The sequence below is a fragment of the Oncorhynchus gorbuscha genome, linkage group LG05 (assembly GCF_021184085.1).
Source record: "Oncorhynchus gorbuscha isolate QuinsamMale2020 ecotype Even-year linkage group LG05, OgorEven_v1.0, whole genome shotgun sequence".
In the NCBI taxonomy this organism is placed as follows: domain Eukaryota; kingdom Metazoa; phylum Chordata; class Actinopteri; order Salmoniformes; family Salmonidae; genus Oncorhynchus; species Oncorhynchus gorbuscha.
Genome location: NC_060177.1, coordinates 78,547,512 through 78,569,790, shown reverse-complemented (window position 1 = coordinate 78,569,790; position 22,279 = coordinate 78,547,512). Strand labels below are relative to the sequence as shown.

The 22,279-nt window shown below is 43.2% G+C and overlaps 2 protein-coding genes and 1 long non-coding RNA gene across 3 annotated transcripts in view; 1 reads left to right on the top strand and 2 right to left on the bottom strand.

Annotated features, from left to right (window-relative positions):
* Positions 1 to 11,685: 11,685 nt before the first annotated feature.
* LOC124035271 lies at positions 11,686 to 13,732 on the bottom strand. The gene is made up of 3 exons (XR_006838714.1): positions 13,290 to 13,732; positions 12,562 to 12,773; positions 11,686 to 12,424 (listed from the first exon to the last, which is right to left on the bottom strand). It is a non-coding gene; the product is annotated as an uncharacterized LOC124035271 (long non-coding RNA).
* LOC124035270 (transmembrane protein 252-like) lies at positions 12,247 to 14,072 on the top strand. The gene is made up of 2 exons (XM_046348721.1): positions 12,247 to 12,749; positions 13,371 to 14,072. Exons 1-2 carry the CDS (start codon positions 12,478 to 12,480, stop codon positions 13,666 to 13,668), a joined length of 570 nt encoding a protein of 189 aa, XP_046204677.1. The 5' UTR covers positions 12,247 to 12,477; the 3' UTR covers positions 13,669 to 14,072.
* Positions 14,073 to 20,599: 6,527 nt separating this feature from the next.
* The window catches only part of LOC124034936 (phosphoglucomutase-like protein 5), a 28,087-nt gene continuing 26,407 nt past the window's right edge, over positions 20,600 to 22,279 (bottom strand). The window contains exon 6 of the mRNA XM_046348330.1: positions 20,600 to 20,774. Within this exon, the coding sequence (XP_046204286.1) occupies positions 20,685 to 20,774 (90 nt within the window). The 3' untranslated portion in view covers positions 20,600 to 20,684. The remainder of the gene's footprint in view (positions 20,775 to 22,279) is intronic.

Genomic DNA, 22,279 nt, shown 5'->3' with positions numbered 1-22,279 from the left:
AATAGCAAGGCAGAACAGTTGAAACTGGAGCAGGAGCATGGCCAGGTGGACTGGGGACAGCAAGGAGTCCTCATGTCAGGTAGTCCTGGGACATGGTCCTAGGGCCCAGGCCAGTTGAAACTGGAGCAGCAGCATGGCCAGGTGGACTGGGGACAGCAAGGAGTCATCATGTCAGGTAGTCCTGGGGCATGGTTCTAGGGCTCAGGTCCTCCGAGAGAGAGAAAGAAGGAGAGAAGGAGAGAATTAGAGAACGCACACTTAGATTTACACAGGACACCGAATAGGACAGGAGAAGTACTCCAGATAAACAAACTGACCCTAGCCCCCGACACATAAACTACTGCAGCATAAATACTGGAGGCTGAGACAGGAGGGGTCAGGAGACTGTGGCCCCATCCGAGGACACCCCGGACAGGGCCAAACAGGAAGGATATAACCCCACCCACTTTGCCAAAGCACAGCCCCACACCACTAGAGGGAAATCTACAACCACCAACTTACCATCCTGAGACAAGGCCGAGTATAGCCCACAAAGATCTCCGACACGGTACAACCCAAAGGGGGGGGGGAAACCCAGACAGGCCGACCACAACAGTGAATCAACCCACCCAGGTGACGCACCCCCCCAGGGACGGCACGAGAGAGCCCCAGCAAGCCAGTGACTCAGCCCCGTAACAGGGTTAGAGGCAGAGAATCCCAGTGGAAAAAGGGGAACCGGCCAGGCAGAGACAGCAAGGGCGGTTCGTTGCTCCAGAGCCTTTCCGTTCACCTTCCCACTCCTGGGCCAGACTACACTCAATCATATGACCCACTGAAGAGATGAGTCTTCAGTAAAGACTTAAAGGTTGAGACCGAGTTTGCGTCTCTGACATGGGTAGGCAGACCGTTCCATAAAAATGGAGCCCTATAGGAGAAAGCCCTGCCTCCAGCTGTTTGCTTAGAAATTCTAGGGACAATTAGGAGGCCTGCGTCTTGTGACCGTAGCGTACGTATAGGTATGTACGGCAGGACCAAATCAGAGAGGTAGGTAGGAGCAAGCCCATGTAATGCTTTGTAGGTTAGCAGTAAAACCTTGAAATCAGCCCTTGCTTTGACAGGAAGCCAGTGTAGAGAGGCTAGCACTGGAGTAATATGATCAAATTTTTTGGTTCTAGTCAGGATTCTAGCAGCCGTATTTAGCACTAACTGAAGTTTATTTAGTGCTTTATCCGGGTAGCCGGAAAATAGAGCATTGCAGTAGTCTAACCTAGAAGTGACAAAAGCATGGATTAATTTTTCTGCATCATTTTTGGACAGAAAGTTTCTGATTTTTGCAATGTTACGTAGATGGAAAAAAGCTGTCCTCGAAATGGTCTTGATATGTTCTTCAAAAGAGAGATCAGGGTCCAGAGTAACGCCGAGGTCCTTCACAGTTTTATTTGAGACGACTGTACAACCATTAAGATTAATTGTCAGATTCAACAGAAGATCTCTTTGTTTCTTGGGACCTAGAACAAGCATCTCTGTTTTGTCCGAGTTTAATAGTAGAAAGTTTGCAGCCATCCACTTCCTTATGTCTGAAACACATGCTTCTAGCGAGGGCAATTTTGGTGCTTCACCGTGTTTCATTGAAATGTACAGCTGTGTGTCATCCGCATAGCAGTGAAAGTTTACATTATGTTTTCGAATAACATCCCCAAGAGGTAAAATATATAGTGAAAACAATAGTGGTCCTAAAACAGAACCTTGAGGAACACCGAAATGTACAGTTGATTTGTCAGAGGACAAACCATTCACAGCGACAAACTGATATCTTTCCGACAGATAAGACCTAAACCAGGCCAGAACATGTCCGTGTAGACCAATTTGGGTTTCCAATCTCTCCAAAAGAATGTGGTGATCGATGGTATCAAAAGCAGCACTAAGGTCTAGGAGCACGAGGACAGATGCAGAGCCTCGGTCCGATGCCATCAAAATGTCATTTACCACCTTCACAAGTGCCGTCTCAGTGCTATGATGGGGTCTAAAACCAGACTGAAGCATTTCGTATACATTGTTTGTCTTCAGGAAGGCAGTGAGTTGCTGCGCAACAGCCTTCTCTAAAATCTTTGAGAGGAATGGAAGATTTGATATAGGCCGATAGTTTTTTATATTTTCTGGGTCAAGGTTTGGCTTTTTCAAGAGAGGCTTTATTACTGCCACTTTTAGTGAGTTTGGTACACATCCAGTGGATAGAGAGCCGTTTATTATGTTCAACATAGGAGGGCCAAGCACAGGAAGCAGCTCTTTCAGTAGTTTAGTTGGAATAGGGTCCAGTATACAGCTTGAAGGTTTAGAGGCCATGATTATTTTCATCATTGTGTCAAGAGATATAGTACTAAAACACTTGAGCGTCTCTCTTGATCCTAGGTCCTGGCAGAGTTGTGCAGACTCAGGACAACTGAGGTTTGGAGGAATACGCAGGTTTAAAGAGGAGTCCGTAATTTGCTTTCTAATAATCATAATCTTTTCCTCAAAGAAGTTCATGAATTTATCACTGCTAAAGTGCAAGTCATCCTCTCTTGGGGAATGCTGCTTTTTAGTTAGCTTTGCCACAGTATCAAAAAGGAATTTCGGATTGTTCTTATTTTCCTCAATTAAGTTAGAAAAATAGGACGATCGAGCAGCAGTAAGGGCTCTTCGGTACTGCACGGTACCATCCTTCCAAGCTAGTCGGAAGACTTCCAGTTTGGTGTGGCGCCATTTCCGTTCCAATTTTCTGGAAGCTTGCTTCAGAGCTCGGGTATTTTCTGTGTACCATGGAGCTAGTTTCTTATGAGACATTTTTTTAGTTTTTAGGGGTGCAACTGCATCTAGGTATTGCGCAAGGTTAAATTGAGATCCTCAGTTAGGTGGTTAACGGATTTTTGTCCTCTGGCGTCCTTGGGTAGGCAGAGGGAGTCTGGGAGGGCATCAAGGAATCTTTGTGTTGTCTGTGAATTTATAGCACGACTTTTGATGTTCCTTGGTTGGGGTCTGAGCAGATTATTTGTTGCAATTGCAAACGTAATAAAATGGTGGTCTGATAGTCCAGGATTATGAGGAAAAACATTAAGATCCACAACATTTATTCCATGGGACAAAACTAGGTCCAGCGTATGACTGTGAGAGTGAGTGGGTCCAGAGACATGTTGGACAAAACCCACTGAGTCGATGATGGCTCCAAAAGCCTTTTGGAGTGGGTCTGTGGACTTTTCCATGTGAATATTAAAGTCACCAAAGATTAGAATATTATCTGCAATGACTACAAGGTCTGATAGGAATTCAGGGAACTCAGTGAGAAACGCTGTATATGGCCCAGGAGGCCTGTAAACAGTAGCTATAAAAAGTGATTGAGTAGGCTGCATAGATTTCATGACTAGAAGCTCAAAAGACGAAAACGTCATTTTCTTTTTTGTAAATTGAAATTTGCTATCATAAATGTTAGCAACACCTCCGCCTTTGCGGGATGCACGGGGGATATGGTCACTAGTGTAGCCAGGAGGTGAGGCCTCATTTAACACAGTAAATTCATCAGGCTTAAGCCATGTTTCAGTCAGGCCAATCACATCAAGATTATGATCAGTGATTAGTTCATTGACTATAATTGCCTTTGAAGTAAGGGATCTAACATTAAGTAGCCCTATTTTGAGATGTGAGGTATCATGATCTCTTTCAGTAATGACAGGAATGGAGGTGGTCTTTATCCTAGTGAGATTGCTAAGGCAAACACCGCCATGTTTAGTTTTGCCCAACCCAGGTCGAGGCACAGACACGGTCTCAATGGTGATAGCTAAGCTGACTACACTAACTATGCTAGTGGCAGACTCCACTATGCTGGCAGGCTGGCTAATAGCCTGCTGCCTGGCCTGCACCCTATTTCATTGTGGAGCTAGAGGAGTTAGAGCCCTGTCTATGTTGGCAGATAAGATGAGAGCACCCCTCCAGCTAGGATGGAGTCCGTCACTCCTCAGCAGGTCAGGCTTGGTCCTGTTTGTGGGCGAGTCCCAGAAAGAGGGCCAATTATCTACAAATTCTATCTTTTGGGAGGGGCAGAAAACAGTTTTCAACCAGCGATTGAGTTGTGAGACTCTGCTGTAGAGCTCATCACTCCCCTAACTGGGAGGGGGCCAGAGACAATTACTCGATGCCGACACATCTTTCTAGCTGATATGCACGCAGAAGCTATGTTGCGCTTGGTGATCTCTGACTGTTTCATCCTAACATCGTTGGTGCCGACGTGGATAACAATATCTCTATACTCTCTACACTCGCCAGTTTTAGCTTTAGCCAGCACCATCTTCAGATTAGCCTTAACGTCGGTAGCCCTGCCCCGGGTAAACAGTGTATGATCGCTGGATGATTCGCTTTAAGTCTAATACTGCGGGTAATGGAGTCGCCAATGACTAGAGTTTTCAATTTGTCAGAGCTAATGGTGGGAAGCTTCGTCTCAGACCCCGTAACGGGAGGAGTAGAGACCAGAGAAGACTCGGCCTCTGACACCGACCCGCTGCTTAATGGGGAGAACCGGTTGAAAGTTTCTGTCTGCTGAATGAGCGACACCGGTTGAGCGTTCCTACAGCATTTCCTACCAGAAACCGTGAGAAAGTTGTCCGGCTGCGGGGACTGTGCCAGGGATTTATACTACTATCTGTACTTACTGGTGGCACAGACGCTGTTTCATCCTTTCCTACACTGAAATTACCCTTGCCTAACGATTGCGTCTGAAGCTGGGCTTGCAGTACAGCTATCCTCGCCGTAAGGCGAGCACAGCGGCTGCAATTAGAAGGCATCATGTTAATGTTACTACTTAGCTTCGGCTGTTGGAGGTCCTGACGAATCGTGTCCAGATAAAGCGTCCGGAGTGAAAAAGTCGAGGAAAAAATAAATATATGAACGGTAATTAAAAAGTGAAACCCGTAAAGTTGTCAGGTAGCAAAATAGGTTGGCAACAAAACGCAATAATAATAAACCCTTTCCCCCAAAACAAATACAAAACAATTGCAGAGATAAAACAATATTATGCTGAGTCAAAGACTGATACAGTTCAGAAGTGTGACATAGCTGGAACACACCCTCAAAGACTGTTACAGTTCAGAAGTGTGACATAGCTGGAACACACCCTCAAAGACTGTTACAGTTCAGAAGTGTGACATAGCTGGAACACACCCTCAAAGACTGTTACAGTTCAGAAGTGTGACATAGCTGGAACACACCCTCAAAGACTGTTACAGTTCAGAAGTGTGACATAGCTGGAACACACCCTCAAAGACTGTTACAGTTCAGAAGTGTGACATAGCTGGAACACACCCTCAAAGACTGTTACAGTTCAGAAGTGTGACATAGCTGGAACACACCCTCAAAGACTGTTACAGTTCAGAAGTGGGACATAGCCCTTTCCCTTGATGACTGCTTTGCACTCTTGGCATTCTCTCAACCAGCTTCATGAGGTAGTCACCTGGAATGCATTTCAAATAACAGGTGTTCCTTCTTAAAAGTTAATTTGTGGATTTTCTTTCCTTCTTAAAGCGTTTGAGCCAATCAGTTGGGTTGTGACAAGGTAAGGTTGGCATACAGAAGATTGCCCTATTTGGTAAAAGACCAAGTCCATATTATAACAAGAACAGCTCAAATAAGCAAAGAGAAATGACAGTCCATCATTACTTTAAGACATGAAGGTCAGTCAATACGGAACATTTCAAGTTTAAAAGTTTGAAAGTTTCTTCAAGTGCAGTCGCAAAAACAATCAAGCGCTTTTATGAAACTGGCTCTCATGAGGACTGCCACAGAAAAGGAAGACCCAGAGTTACCTCTGCTGCAGAGGATACGTTCATTAGAGTCACCAGCCTCAGAAATTGCAGCCCAAATAAATGCTTCACAGAGTTCAAGTAACATACACATCTCAACATCAGCTGTTCAGAGGAGACTGCATGAATCAGGCCTTCATGGTTGAATTACTGCAAAGAAACCACTACTGAAGGACACCAATAAGAAGAAGAGACTTGCTTTGTGAGACACAGAGTAGCTAAACAGATGATCTGCGCAAGTGTGGTTGCCACCGTGAAACATGGAGTATGAGGTGTGATGGTGTGGGGGTGCTTTGCTGGTGAAACTGTCTGTGATTTATTCAAATTCAAGGTACACTTAAACAGCATGGCTACCACAGAATTCTGCAGCGATACGCCATCCAATCTGGTTTGAGCTTAGTGGGACTATAATTTGTTTTTCAACAGGTTGATGTCCTAAAACACACCTCCAGGCTTTGTAAGGGCTATTTGACCAATGAGAGTGATGGAGTGCTGCATCAGATGACCTGGTCTCCACAATCACCCAACCTTAACCCAATTGAGATGGTTTGGGATGAAATGCACCACAGTGTGAAAGAAAAGCAGCCAACAAGTGCTCAGCATATGTGGGAACTCTTTGAAGCTGTCATCAAGGCAAAGGGTGGCTACTTTGAAGAATCTCAATATAACTTATATTTTGATTTGTTTAACAATTTTTTGGTTACTATGTGATTCCATATGTGTTATTTTGAGTAGGTGTGTCCAAACTTTTGACTGGTACTGTACAAATATAAAAAAGTGCAATTCAAGAGGAACAAAATACACAAGAATGATGGACAAAAAGGTTTATTGACGTTTCGGACAGTTATTGAGTCTTATCTCCTTGGTATTCACAATCATTTTCAACCTCTCCTTGTCCCAGTCTGTAATCCCCACATTTTAAGATCCACATCGACGGGGCGGCAGTGGAGCAGGTAGACAGCTGCAAGTTCCTCAGTGTCCAAATCACCGAAGACTTAAAATGGTCCAAACACACACACACACAGTTGGTTGAAAAAGTTTGGCATCATGAAAAGTTTCTACAGCTGTACCACTGAGAGTATATTGACTGGCTGTGTCACTGCTTGGTATGGCAATAGCACCGCCCTCGATCGCATGGCGCTAGAGATGCTTGTGCGGACAGCCCAGTATATCACTGAGGCCGAGCTCCTTGCCATCAAGAAGGCCCGGAAAATTGTCCAAGACCCCAACTTGGAGTGCTGCCACACTGCACCAACAGCCTATTGAACAGCTTAAATCCCTAAGCAATACAACTGATAAATAGCTAACAAAATAGCTACACTGACCAAGTTTACCTTGTATCTTTATTGACCTTGTATTTTCTCTACACTCTCACAGGCCCTACACACTCACACACTCCATTATCTGCTCACTTTGCTCACTCACATACATTTATACTCACATACAAGCTGCTGCTACTCTGTTTATCTTATATCCTGTTGCCTAATCACCTTACCCCTATACTGCACATATCTACCTCCATCACTCCAGTGTCCCTGCACATGTAAATATGGTATTGGAACTGACTTTGTAAATAATTCCTGTATATTGTATGCTTACTTACATACTTTATTGTGTATTTCATATTTCATATTTCTCTTGTTCCTTTTCCTAGTAATACTTTGCTTTTGATTATTGCATTGTTGCGTTTAGAGTTAGCCAGAAAAGCATTTCACTGTACTTATTCATGTGACATTAAAACTCAAAACTGTACCACATTAACGTAGACATTTTTATGATATAACATTCTATTCTTATCTACAATAAGTGACTCCAAAATGACACAATACATAATTTACAATTCAATTATATTGGGCAAACAGCAAATGCCTCCAAGTTTGTAGAGTCACAAGCTGGATGTAGTCATTGTGTGCGAGGAATATGGGACCAAATAAGAAACTTTCGACCACCTTAATACACATATAAATGAATACTTTTGGTCCCACAAACTTGTTTTTCAACAACTCCACACATTTCTATAGTTTTGGCAAGTCAGTGAGGACATCTACTTTGAGCATGACACAATTTTTTCAAACAATTGTTTACAGAAAGATAATTTCACTTATAATTCACTGTATCACGATTCCAGTGGGTCAGAAGTGTACATACACGAAGTTGACTGTGCCTTTAAACAGCTTGGAAAATTCCAGAAAAGTAGGTCATGGCCTTAGAAGCTTCTGATAGGCTAATTGACATCATTTGAGTCAATTGGAGGTGTACCTGTGGATGTATTTCAAGGCCAACCTTCAAATTCAGTGCCTCTTTGCTTGACATCATGAGAAAATCAAAAGAAATCAGCCAAGACATCAGAAGTCCTTCACAAGTGTGGTACATCCTTGGGAGCAAATGCCTGAAGGTACCACGTTCATCTGTACAAACAATAGTACACAAGTATAAACACCATGGGACCACGCAGCCGTCATACTGCTCAGGAAGGAGATCTGTCTTCTAGAGATGAATGTACTTTGGTGCGAAAAATGCAAATCAATCCCAGAACAACAGCAAAGGACCTTTTGAAGACGCTGGAGGAAACAGGTACAAAAGTATCTATATCCACAGTAAAACGAGTCCTATATCGACATAACCTGAAAGGCCTCTCACCAAGGAAGAAGCCACTGCTCCAAAACTGCCATAAAAAGCCAGACTACTGGTTGCAACTGGACATGGGGATAAAGAATGTATCATTTGGAGAAATGTCCTCTGGTCAATGAAACAAAAATAGAACTGTTTGGCCATAATGACCATCATTATGTTTGGAGGAAAAAGGGGGATGCTTGCAAGCCAAAGAACACCATCCCAACCATGAAGCATGGGGGCGGCAGGATCATGTTGTGGGGTGCTTTGCTGCAGGAGGGACTGGTGCATTTCACAAAATAGATGGCATTATTATGAATGAAAATTAGGTGGATACAGTGGGGCAAAAAAGTATTTAGTCAGCCACCAATTGTGCAAGACCTTACACTTAAAAAGATGAGAGAGGCCTGTAATTATCATCATAGGTACACTTCAACTATGACACACAAAATGAGAAAAAAATCGAGAAAATTACATTGTAGGATTTTTTATGAATTTATTTGCAAATTATGGTGGAAAATAAGTATTTGGTCACCTACAAACAAGCAAGATTTCTGGCTCTCACCGACCTGTAACTTCTTCTTTAAGAGGCTCCTCTGTCCTCCACTTGTTACCTGTATTAATGGCACCTGTTTGAACTTGTTATCAGTATAAAAGACACCTGTCCACAACCTAAAACAGTCACACTCCAAACTCCACTATGGCCAAGACCAAAGAGCTGTCAAAGGACACCAGAAACAAAATTGTAGGGCTGCACCAGGCTGGGAAGACTGAATCTGCAATAGGTAAGCAGCTTGGTTTGAAGAAATCAACTCTGGGAGCAATTATTAGGAAATGGAAGCATACAAGACCACTGATAATCTCCCTCGATCTGGGGCTCCACGCAAGATCTCATCCCGTGGGGTCAAAATGATCACAAGAATGGTGAGCAAAAATCCCAGAACCACACGGGGGGACCTAGTGAATGACCTGCAGAGAGCTGGAACCAAAGTAACAAAGCCTACCATCAGTAACACACTACGCCGCCAGGGACAAATCCTGCAGTGCCAGACGTGTCCCCCTGTTTAAGCCAGTACATGTCCAAGCCCGTCTGAAGTTTGCTAGAGAGCATTTGGATGATCCAGAAGAAGATTGGGAGAATGTCATATTCGTCGCGTTTGGAGGACAAAGAATGCTGAGTTGCATCCAAAGAACACCAGACCTACTGTGAAGCATTCGGGTGGAAACATCATGCTTTGGGGCTGTTTTTCTGCAAAGGGACCAGGACGACTGATCCGTGTAAAGGAAAGAATGAATGGGGCCATGTATTGTGAGGTTTTGAGTGAAACCTCCTTCCATCAGCAAGGGCATTGAAGATGAAACGTGGCTGGACCTTTCAGCATGTCAATGATCCCAAACATACCGCCCGGGCAACGAAGGAGTGGCTTCGTAAGAAGCATTTCAAGGTCCTGGAGTGACCTAGCCAGTCTCTGTAATGAACTTCGTCTGTTGTTTGTAGAGAGTCAGACCGAAATGCAGCGTGTAGGTTACTCATGACTTTTAATGAAGAAAATAGCGGTACATGAAATAACTGAAAATACGAAAACAACAAACGAGTGAAACTAATTACAGCCTATCTGGTGACTAACACAGAGACAGGTACAATCGCCCACGAAATACAACGCGCACTCAAGCTACCTAAATACGGTTCCCAATCCGAGACAACTAGAATCAGCTGACTCCAATTAGGAATCGCCTCAGGCAGCCAAGCCAAACTAGACACACCCCTACTAATACACACTCCCAATTAATACAAACCCCAATACGAAATACAACATATAAACCCATGTCACACCCTGGCCTACCCAAACATATAACAAAAACACAAGATACAATGACCAAGGCGTGACAGTCTCCAGATCTCAACCCCATAGAAAATCTTTGGAGGGAGTTGAAAGTCCGTGTTGCCCAGCAACAGCCCCAAAACATCACTGCTCTAGAGGAGATCTACATGGAGGAATGGGCCAAAATACCAGCAACAGTGTGTGAAAACCTTGTGAAGACTTACAGAAAACGTTTGACCTCTGTCATTACCAGCAAAGGGTATATAACAAAGTATTGAGATAAACTTTTGTTATTGACCAAATACTTATTTTCCAGAGAGAGAGGAGCCTCTTAAAGAAGAAGTTACAGGTCTGTGAGAGCCAGAAATCTTGCTTGTTTGTAGGTGACCAAATACTTATTTTCCACCATAATTTGCAAATAAATTCATAAAAAATCCTACAATGTAATTTTCTGGATTTCTTTTCTCATTTTGTGTGTCATAGTTGAATTGTACCTATGATGATAATTACAGGCCTCTCTCATCTTTTTAAGTGGGAGAACTTGCACAATTGGTGGCTGACTAAATACATTTTTGCCCCACTGTAGATTGAAGTAACTTCAAAAGACATCAGTCAGGAAGTTAAAGCTTGGTCGCAAATTGGTCTTCCAAATGGACAATGACCCCAAACATACTTTCAAAGTTGTGACACAAAGACCTCAATCCCATGGAAAATTTGTGGGCAGAACTGAAAAAGCGTGTGCGAGCAAGGAGGCCTACAAACCTGACTCAGTTACACCAGCTCTGTCAAGACGAATGGGACAAAATTCACCCAACTTATTGTGCGAAGGTTGTGGAAGGCTACCCGAAACGTTTGACCCAAGTTAAACAATATAAAGGCAATGCTAGCAAATACTAATTGAGTGTATGTAAACTTCTGACCCTGTCACGTTCTGACCCTAGTTCTTGTGTTATTTGTTTGTTTTAGTTGGTCAGGACATGAGTTGGGTGGGTATTCTATGTTTAGTGTTTGTAGCTTGGTTTTCTGTGTTTGGCCAAGTATGGTTCTCAGTCAGAGGCAGGTGTCGTCTCTGATTGAGAATCATTCTTAGGTAGCCTGGGTTTCACTGTTGTTTTGTGGGTGATTGTTTCCGTGTCTGTGATATTTCGCCACACGGTACTGTGTTGGTTTTGTTCACGTTTATTGTTTTGTATTCATTGAGTGTTCAGTTCATGTTTTTAAATAAACAACCATGGACACTTACCATGCCGCATCTTGGTCCAATCCTTGCTACACCTCTTCAGAGGAAGAGGAGGAAAACCTTTACAGACCCACTGGGAATGTGATGAAATAAATAATTCTCTCTACTATTATTCTGACTTTTCACATTCTTAAAATAAAGTGGTGATCCTAACTGACATAAGACAGGGAATTTTTACTAGGATTAAAAGTCAGGAATTGTGAAACTGCGTTTAAATGTATTTGGCTCAGGTGTATGTAAACTTCCGACTTCAACTGTATGTACAAGAAGTGGTGTATTTTCAAAACGGTTCACTCGGTATGGATGAAAATACCCTCAAATTAAAGCTGACAGTCTGCACTTTACCCTCATAGACATTGTATCATTTAAATTCCAAAGTTCTGGAGTACAGAGCCAAAAGAACAAAATTGTATCTGGACAATATAACTTTTTTTTATATCTTTAGAAAGAAATCACACAATACCATATTTGACAGCAAAATAATTATTCATCCAAATACATGAGTCTGTAATTTAGCAATATTTTTTTTTTAAATATTTTTATTTTCGTGAATAAATATTGCTTAAATATGTTACCGTGCTGTTTCATTAGGTATTTCTCTATTCACTAAGTCAGACATAATCACTTTTACCATGTAACCTCATAAATACCCGGTAAACAGACTGTAAACTGAGTCATCCTGATTTTACACAGTCATCTCCTTAAGTCTCCACCCCTTCCCCTTTGTCTGACAGCATAAAGAGAGAAGGATCCACAATGTACCTGCATCACCATAGGGGAAAACGTGACAACAGAACCTTCCTCCTAGCAGTCATACTGTAGTAGAACGACAGGAAACATTTGGTTTCTTCTGCACCATTCTGCTTCTGTAGATGTACTGATAGCACCCTACCATCTACTAAACCTGCCAACCAACCTTCAGTTTCCATCACCTCTCCTTCCACCTGCAGAGAGAGAGAAAGAAATCACCTTAAGAAAGGGAGAGAAGGCAGTTATCATGGATACGAGGAAGCACCTGTGTTCCCTGGCCCGTATGTTGCTGCCTGCTCTGGGCTTTGTCCTCATCTGTGTGGGGGCCTACCTGATGTCCCTCCACAATGTCTACAACAGCTCCCTGTGTTACATCCTGGCCTACATCCTCATTGCCTTTGGCTTGTGTTGCCTCCTCACCGGGGTCTTCTGGACCATCTGCCATGGCATGAAGAGGAAGAGGCAGAGGAGCAGCAGCCACCACACCACTGCACACCTCCATGTCTACACCGTTGACAGGTATGCCTCTGCTCTCTCACTCACCTGGGGACAGATTCAATTCATGCTTGAATTACTTATATACTCAACAAAAAATATATCAATGCAACAATTTCAAAGTTTGTACTGAGTAACAGTTCATATGAGGAAATCAGTCAATTGAAACACATTAATTAGTCCCTAATCTATGGATTTCACAACTGGGAATACAGATATGCATCTGTTGGGAAACAGATACCTAAAAAAAAAGTGGCCTCACAATGTGCCTCAGAACAATACCTTGGATCTTTTATTTCAGCTCATGAAACATTGGACCAACACTTTACATGATGTGTTTATATTTCTTCTCATTGTATATCATTCATATTTTCCATTTATTGAATAATTCATTTGAGACTTTTACAGGGACTGATGCATTGGTAGTACATTGAATTATCAACAGTCAGGTGCATTGCATCTATATATTCCTATTATGTACACAAGACTATGGGTTAGTGCATTGCCGGATAGCTGTCAAAATGTTTATAAACTGAACTCATAATAGGGTTTCTTAACACTTACATATGATATTTGTTGTATAATGTACTGTACGCCTCATTCCTTTCAACAACACACCCGGAATGTGTCTGTTGTTCTCTCCAGACCCAGATTCCACCTTCCTTCATATGAGGAGTCTCAGCACAACCACACCTCTGCCTTCTCTGCTACTGCAGCTTACTCTGTGCTGGGGCTCTCTGAAGACGGCCTGAGGTTCAATCTGGCCCCCCCTCTGTACACCCGGGACATCTCTGAGGCCCCAGACGACACCTTCAACCATGAAGAACCACCTGCTTACTCTGAGATGGCCATGCAGCTGCACAGGGAGCCACAGGGGCTTCCACAGCAACCAGAACATTCCGGTTTGGACAGAGTTCCATGTCCTGAGCTGGACGGTCGATAGGTGGTGGACTCTGGAAGGTGATGACATCACCTTTGTGTACTGTTTAAAACGACTGTCTCCCTGCCTGACCTTTGACCTCTGATCTTTCAGGAGATTTAAACTACATGGCCCTTTCTGCTCAGAGAGAGGTTTTCTGGAGAACGGAGACAGGTGAGAGTGATAGCTAGGAATGAGACTGTCTTGAGCTTTTGCTGAGACCTGAGATACTATGTGACTGAAAACATCTTTGCTGTTTCACATGTGGCTGAACGGTAGTAACCAATAGCAACAGGTCATACAGTGAGCTACAGGTTGATCAAGACAAATGTCTACAGAATGCTAGTGAAGAATAACAGTCTAGGTATGGATGTCTCTATAAATCTGATGCACTTTAAAAAACAAAGACCTACTTGTTTTTGCTCGTTGTTGGACGTGACTGAGTGCAGTTTTGGAACACTATATATACACAAGTATGTGGACACCCCTTCAAGTTAGTGGATTTGGCTATTTCAGCCACACTCGTTTCTGACAGGTGGATAAAATCAAGCACACAGCCATAGGATGTCACCTTTCCAACAAGTCAGCTGCTCAAATGTCTTCCCTGCTAGAGCTTCCCCAGTTAAATGTAAGTGCTGTTATTGTGAAGTGGAAATGTCTAGGAGCAACAACGGCTCAGCCGCAAAGTGGTATGCCACACAAGTTCACAGAATGGGACCACCAAGAGCTAAAGCACATAGCTACCAAGTTCCAAGCTGCCTCTGGAAGCAACATCAGCACAATAACTGCTCATCGGGGGCTTCATGAAATGGCTTTCCATGGCCGAGCAGCCGCTCACAAGCCTAAGATCACCATGCGCAATGCCAAGCGACGGCGGGAGTGGTGTTAAGCTCGCCGCCTTTGGACTCTGGAGCAGTGGAAACGTGTTCTCTGGAGTGATGAATCACACTTAACCGTCTGGTAGTCCAACGGACGAATCTGGGTTTGGTGGATGCCAGGAGAGCGCTACCTGCCCCGAAGCACAGTGCCAACTGTAAAGTTTGGTGGAGGAGGAATAATGGTCTGGGGCTGTTTTCAGGGTTCCTAGCATACAATGACATTCTAGACGATTCTGTGCTTCCAGCTTTGTGGCAACAGTTTGGGTAAGACCCTTTCCTGTTTCAGTATGACAATGCCCCCGTGCACAAAGCGAGGTCCATACAGAAATGGTTTGTCGAGTTCGTTGTAGGGGGAACTTGACTGGCCTCCAAAATCAGTCCCCGACCACACTAATGCTCGTGTCTGAATAGAAGCAAGTCCCCGCAGAAATGTTCCAACATCTAGCGGAAAGCCTTCCCACAAGAGTGGAGGCTGTTATAGCAGCAATGGGGGAACCAACTCCATATTAATGCCCATGATTTTGCAATGAGATGTTCGACAAGCAGGTGTCCACATACTTTTGGTCATGTAGTGTATCTGTTTACGAAGGGCACTGTACAGTACGTAAACATCACACCGTTGTACATGGACTTGTATTGTACTCGTATATTGTCTGTGTTCTGCAGCCACTGAGAGCTTTTATAAGCAAAGAATGTTTATCAAAAATAAAATATATTTTATCATAAAATCTGTGATTCTCTGTGAATCTGTTACATCTGCCCAGTTGAAACTTTTTCCACATTCATGTACTTTTCACAACAATCAAACTCATCAATAAAATAGGGGCTGAAGATTTAAGTCTCAGATTACGTAACTTGATAAACACACACACACGCAGCCTCTATTCGGCTCATTCAAACCTCTGCCCTCCACTGCAACACACCCAGCCTCTAGTCTGCTCACTCAAACCCTCTGCAACACACGCAGCCTCTAGTCGGCTCATTCAAACCCTCTGCTCTCCACTGCAACACACGCAGCCTCTAGTCGGCTCATTCAAACCCTCTGCTCTCCACTGCAACACACCCAGCCTCTAGTCGGCTCATTCAAACCCTCTGCAACACACACAGCCTCTAGTCGGCTCATTCAAACCCTCTGCAACACACGCAGCCTCTAGTCGGCTCATTCAAACCCTCTGCAACACACGCAGCCTCTAGTCGGCTCATTCAAACCCTCTGAAACACACATAGCCTCTAGTCGGCTCATTCAAACCCTCTGCTCTCCACTGCAACACACCCAGCCTCTAGTCGGCTCATTCAAACCCTCTGCTTTCCAATGCAACACACCCAGCCTCTAGTCGGCTCATTCAAACCCTCTGCTTTCCAATGCAACACACCCAGCCTCTAGTCGGCTCATTCAAACCCTCTGCTCTCCACTGCAACACACCCAGCCTCTAGTCAGCTCATTCAAACCCTCTGCTCTCCATTGCAACACACGCAGACTCTAGTCGACTCATTCAAACCTTCTGCTCTCCATTGCAACACACGCAGCCTCTAGTCGGCTCATTCAAACCTTCTGCTCTCCATTGCAACTTATTCCAACATTGCCGTTGTTGTTGTTGTAATGAGACTCCTTCAGTCATCCTCAGGGCACTTGGTAACATAAAGGTTGTTGAACACACTGTTGTGAACACATATACACAGCTGGGGTTTTGGTTGGTCTAATTCCTGAGCTCAAAGCGTAATGGCTGCTGTTTACTGGCCACCAGTGTCTTTTAAACCTGCTAAGTTAGCTAAGTTAGGTAGTGTCCAGAGTTCATGAAAGGGAATCAGCCTTTTACAATCTTACGTCTGTCTGTATCCGAAAGGAAACAATGTCATGCACTCACATTTAACGACTGCAATAAAAGCTATTATGCAATCAAAGTTTAGTCTTTTTTCTGAGGCTGTATGGCACACACACACTCAAGATATTCACCACAATAACTTCACAATTGACCTTGTCACAAACAAGGAGCATTTGAACAGGGCATGAGGAAGCCAATACACTAACCATATAAAGATGTAGCCTGAGGTAGATAACTACTGATGTTGGTTATGACAGTCTTGTACAGAGCAGGAATCCAGAATGGTTACAGAGCAGGAATCCAGAATGGTTACAGAGAAGGACTCCAGAATTTGTAAGTCGCTCTGGATAAGAGCGTCTGCTAAATGACTTAAATGTAAATGTAAATGTTACAGAGAAGGAATCCAGAATGGTTACAGAGCAGGAATCCAGAATGGTTACAGAGCAGGAATCCAGAATGGTTACAGAGCAGGAAACCAGAATGGTTACAGAGTAGGAATCCAGAATGGTTACAGAGAAGGAATCCAGAATGGTTACAGAGAAGGAATCCAGAATGGTTACAGAGAAGGAATCCAGAATGGTTACAGAGAAGGAATCCAGAATGGTTACAGAGCAGGAATCCAGAATGGTTACAGAGCAGGAATCCAGAATGGTTACAGAGCAGGAAACCAGAATGGTTACAGAGTAGGAATCCAGAATGGTTACAGAGAAGGAATCCAGAATGGTTACAGAGAAGGAATCCAGAATGGTTACAGAGAAGGAATCCAGAATGGTTACAGAGAAGGAATCCAGAATGGATACAGAGTAGGAATACAGAATGGATACAGAGAAGGAATCCAGAATGGTTACAGAGAAGGAATCCAGAATGGATACAGAGTAGGAATCGAGAATGGATACAGAGAAGGAATCCAGAATGGATACAGAGAAGGAATACAGAATGGTTACAGAATCCAGAATTGATACAGAACAGGAATCCAGAATGGTTACACAACAAGAATCCAGAATGGTTACAGAGCAGGAATCCAGAATGGATACAGAGCAGGAATCCAGAATGGATACAGAGCAGGAATCCAGAATGGTTACAGAGCAGGAATACAGAATAGATACAGAGCAGGAATCCAGACTGGATACAGAACAGGAATCCATAATGGTTACACAACAATAATCCAGAATGGTTACAGAGCAGGAATCCAGAATGGTTACAGAGCAGGAATCCAGAATGGTTACAGAGAAGGAATCCAGAATGGTTACAGAGCAGGAATCCAGACTGGATACAGAGAAGGAATCCAGAATGGTTACAGAGAAGAAATCCAGAATGGTTACAGAGAAGGAATCCAGAATGGTTACAGAGCAGGAATCCAGACTGGATACAGAGAAGGAATCCAGAATGGTTACAGAGCAGGAATCCAGAATGGATACAGAGAAGGAATCCAGAATGGTTACAGAGCAGGAATTTAGAATGGTTACAGACCAGGAATCCAGAATGGTTACAGACCAGGAATCCAGAATGGTTACAGAGCAGGAATCCAGAATGGATACAGAGCAGGAAACCAGAATGGTTACAGAGCAGGAATCCAGAATGGTTACAGAACAGGAATGTAGTTATTGACATCAGCCTTGTTATAATGTAGTTATTGACATCAGCCTTGTTATAATGTAGTTATTGACATCAGCCTTGTTCTAATGTAGTTATTGACATCAGCCTTGTTCTAATGTAGTTATTGCCATCAGCCCTGTTCTACTGTAGTTATTGACATCAGCCTTGTTCTAATGCAGTTATTGACATCAGCCTTGTTCTAATGTAGTTATTGACATCAGCCTTGTTCTCATGCAGTTATTGACATCAGCCTTGTTCTAATGCAGTCATTGACATCAGCCTTGTTCTAATGTAGTTATTGACATCAGCCTTGTTCTAATGTAGTTATTGACATCAGCCTTGTTCTAATGTAGTTATTGACATCAGCCTTGTTCTAATGCAGTTATTGACATCAGCCTTGTTCTAATGTAGTTATTGACATCAGCCTTGTTCTAATGTAGTTATTGACATCAGCCTTGTTCTAATGTAGTTATTGACATCACCTTGTTCTAATGTAGTTATTGACATCAGCCTTGTTCTAATGCAGTTATTGACATCAGCCTTGTTCTAATGCAGTTATTGACATCAGCCTTGTTCTAACGCAGTTATTGACATCAGCCTTGTTCTAATGCAGTTATTGACATCAGCCTTGTTCTAATGCAGTTATTGACATCAGCCTTGTTCTAATGCAGTTATTGACATCAGCCTTGTTCTAATGCAGTTATTGACATCAGCCTTGTTCTAATGCAGTTATTGACATCAGCCTTGTTCTAATGCAGTTATTGACATCAGCCTTGTTCTAATGCAGTTATTGACATCAGCCTTGTTCTAATGCAGTTATTGACATCACCTTGTTCTAATGTAGTTATTGACATCAGCCTTGTTCTAATGTAGTTATTGACATCAGCCTTGTTCTCATGCAGTTATTGACATCAGCCTTGTTCTAATGCAGTTATTGACATCAGCCTTGTTCTAATGCAGTTATTGACATCAGCCTTGTTCTAATGCAGTTAATTGACATCAGCCTTGTTCTAATGCAGTTATTGACATCAGCCTTGTTCTGTTCAATGTTCTCTACCTATATAGCACTCTAAATACCTAGATTCATGTTACATTATTCAGACCAATGAGAATTAGCACCTTTAAAGCCAATTATTTAAGAATACTATTTTTGCAGATAAAACATAATTTGAAGGTCACACAGTTGTAAATACAGCTGGTCTGTGTCAGGAGAACACATGTCATAATCTGAATAAATTAAACCTGAATAAATACGTCTGAAAGTGATACAGGTGGGTGGATATTTCTCTGGACACAAGTCAGGATACACACAATACACATGTATTACACAATTCCATATGACAGTTGGAATACACATGAACAGTCCTAAGCCCACTAAAGATGAAGGAAAAGAACCATATTGTAGCCACAAGCCAGTCTGTCTTTGGACAACCCTTTTCACACTATCCTGTCTACCTGAACCATACTGTGATGGCTCAGATACTTTCTCTTCACATCCTTTCCAGCATCAAGGTTCCAGCGACTAAGCGGCTGCATAACACCGTACAGTTCGGCTCAGCAGGATGAGAAGGATCCTAAAAGGAGGTGAATAACACTACCTACTAATATTCCCAGCAACAGAAGGGACTAAGTAAAAAGACATTACACACAAAAGATACACATTTATTTGGATAAAAACAAAACAAATGAAATACATCTATGGCAAAAACAGGCCGTCTAATGAAGAGCAGAACAACTAAAAGTGGTGGTAGCCCCATTGAACAAGAAGTTGTTAACAGATACCACCTCGACTAACTTGTAGCCCAGCACATTAACTCTGTACCGGTACCCCTGGTTATAGCCTCGATATTGTTATTTTATTGTGTTACTTAAATATATATATATATTTATTGAACTGCATTGTTGGTTAAGGGCTTGTAAAGTAAGCATTTCACTGTAAGGTCTACATCTGTTGTATTCGGGGCATGTATGGTGTATGAAAAATGGACTTCTCCTCAGTCTGTCAACTTTATAATGATTACACACACACACACACACACACACACACACACACACACACACACACACACACACACACACACACACACACACACACACACACACACACACACACACACACACACACACACACACACACACACACACACACACACACACACACACACACACACACACACACACACATCCAGAAAATACAACTTTCATAACAGAAGCCTTATATGAACAAATGTTATTTATCAACAGCTGAAAGAAACAGTTTGCTTCTTTTCTTTGCAGACTACATAATATCTTACATTTTGAGAGAGAGAGAGAGAGAGAGAGAGAGAGAGAGAGAGAGAGAGAGAGAGAGAGAGAGAGAGAGAAAGAGAGAGAGAGAGAATACATGTAGCTCTTGCTTACTATTGGCCCCAGGTGTGGCAACAAGCAGGACGGTGTGGCCTTAGGGACTTGGCCATAGATGTTTGTGTGTGTTTGTGGGGGGAACACTCAGGTGGTGTGTGTGTGTGTGTGTGTGTGTGTGTGTGTGTGTGTGTGTGTGTGTGTGTGTGTGTGTGTGTGTGTGTGTGTGTGTGTGTGTGTGTGTGTGTGTGTGTGTGTGTGTGTGTGTGTGTGTGTGTGTGTGTGTGTGGGGAGCACTCAGGTGGTGTGTGTGTGTGTGTGTGTGTGTGTGTGTGTGTGTGTGTGTGTGTGTGTGTGTGTGTGTGTGTGTGTGTGTGTGTGTGTGTGTGCAGTGGAGCAGAGCTCAGGTGATGACGGTGGGGCCGCGGTGTCCTGTCCTCTCGTGGATGTCAGAGATCTTCAGGGCGATGGCGATGAGGGGACCCAGCACCGCCTGGGACACAGAACAGACACTGCTTTATACACACTTCACACAATGCACACATACTGGCGATGAGGGGACCCAGCACCGCCTGGGACACAGAATACACACTGCTTTATCCACACTTCACAAAATACACACATACTGACGATGAGGGGACCCAGCACCGCCTGGGACACAGAATACACACTGCTTTATACACACTTCACACAATACACACATACTGACGATGAGGGGAACCAGCACCGCCTGGGACACAGAACACACACTGCTTTATACAGATTTCACACAATACACACATACTGGCGATGAGGGGAACCAGCACCGCCTGGGACACAGAATACACACTGCTTTATACACACTTCACACAATACACACATACTGGCGATGAGGGGAACCAGCACCGCCTGGGACACAGAACACACACTGCTTTATACAGATTTCACACAATACACACATACTGGCGATGAGGGGAACCAGCACCGCCTGGGACACAGAATACACACTGCTTTATACACACTTCACACAATACACACATACTGGCGATGAGGGGAACCAGCACCGCCTGGGACACAGAATACACACTGCTTTATACACACTTCACACAATACACACATACTGGCGATGAGGGGAACCAGCACCGCCTGGGACACAGAACACACACTGCTTTATACACACTTCACACGATAAACACATTACTGACAAAGCTTCAGGCTTTCTTTTCTAATGTGGGATGACTGTAGAGACTCTGAAAGGATGCACATGTTCAAATAAGTGTTGATACAGTGTGTGAGTTGTACTGTTATACAAGCAACAGAGTAACACCGCACACTCCAGATGCAATGACATTTTTAAACTTGTAGTGTATTTGAGGTTCAAAAAGGTTTCTGAAGTTTGCCATTCCCACTTTGAAATCACAACAAACATAAATTATAATCCACATAATAACTCACATTTCCTGTTGCTGCAGGATTATTTTTCTGCAATAGCAAACTGACTCAATTGAAGATCCTACATCGGTAACCATCCTAGAAGCCACTATAAACTAATACAGAAAGTAACCAAGGAAACAACAAGCGTCATGAATCAAGACCAATCAACAGTTTACTACCAAGTCCTTTCTCTTCACTTTGGACTCTCTGTCCGATGTCCTGGCCAGAAAGGACCTCTGCAAAGAATTGAATCCATTATCAGTGTGTTGCAAAGCCAGTCAACTCCAGGCTAACTTTATACTGTCCAGCCGCACCTTAGAATCCACTGACAGTTCAACAGTCTCTGATTCAGAGGGGCTGGGTTAAATGCGGAAGACACATTTCAGTTGAGAACATTCAATTGGACAACTGACTAGGTACCTCCCTTCCCTTTCCCTTTCTCTATTGTGTTGGCGCAACTCACAACCTGAAGTTACCTGATAAGTGAGGTAACCATGGTAACCACAGAGCTAAGCCACAGCTTGCGTCATGACTACAGATCCAATGGTATAGTGGTTTCCTGGCTCAGTTCAAAGCGGTTTGTGA

Coding starts and splice junctions, on each gene's coding strand:
- LOC124035270 (XM_046348721.1), top strand. CDS start 12,478: ATGGATACGAGGAAGCACCTGTGTTCCCTGGCCCGTATGTTGCTGCCT. Junction 12,750..13,370: donor CATGTCTACACCGTTGACAG/GTATGCCTCTGC, acceptor TGTTCTCTCCAG/ACCCAGATTCCACCTTCCTT.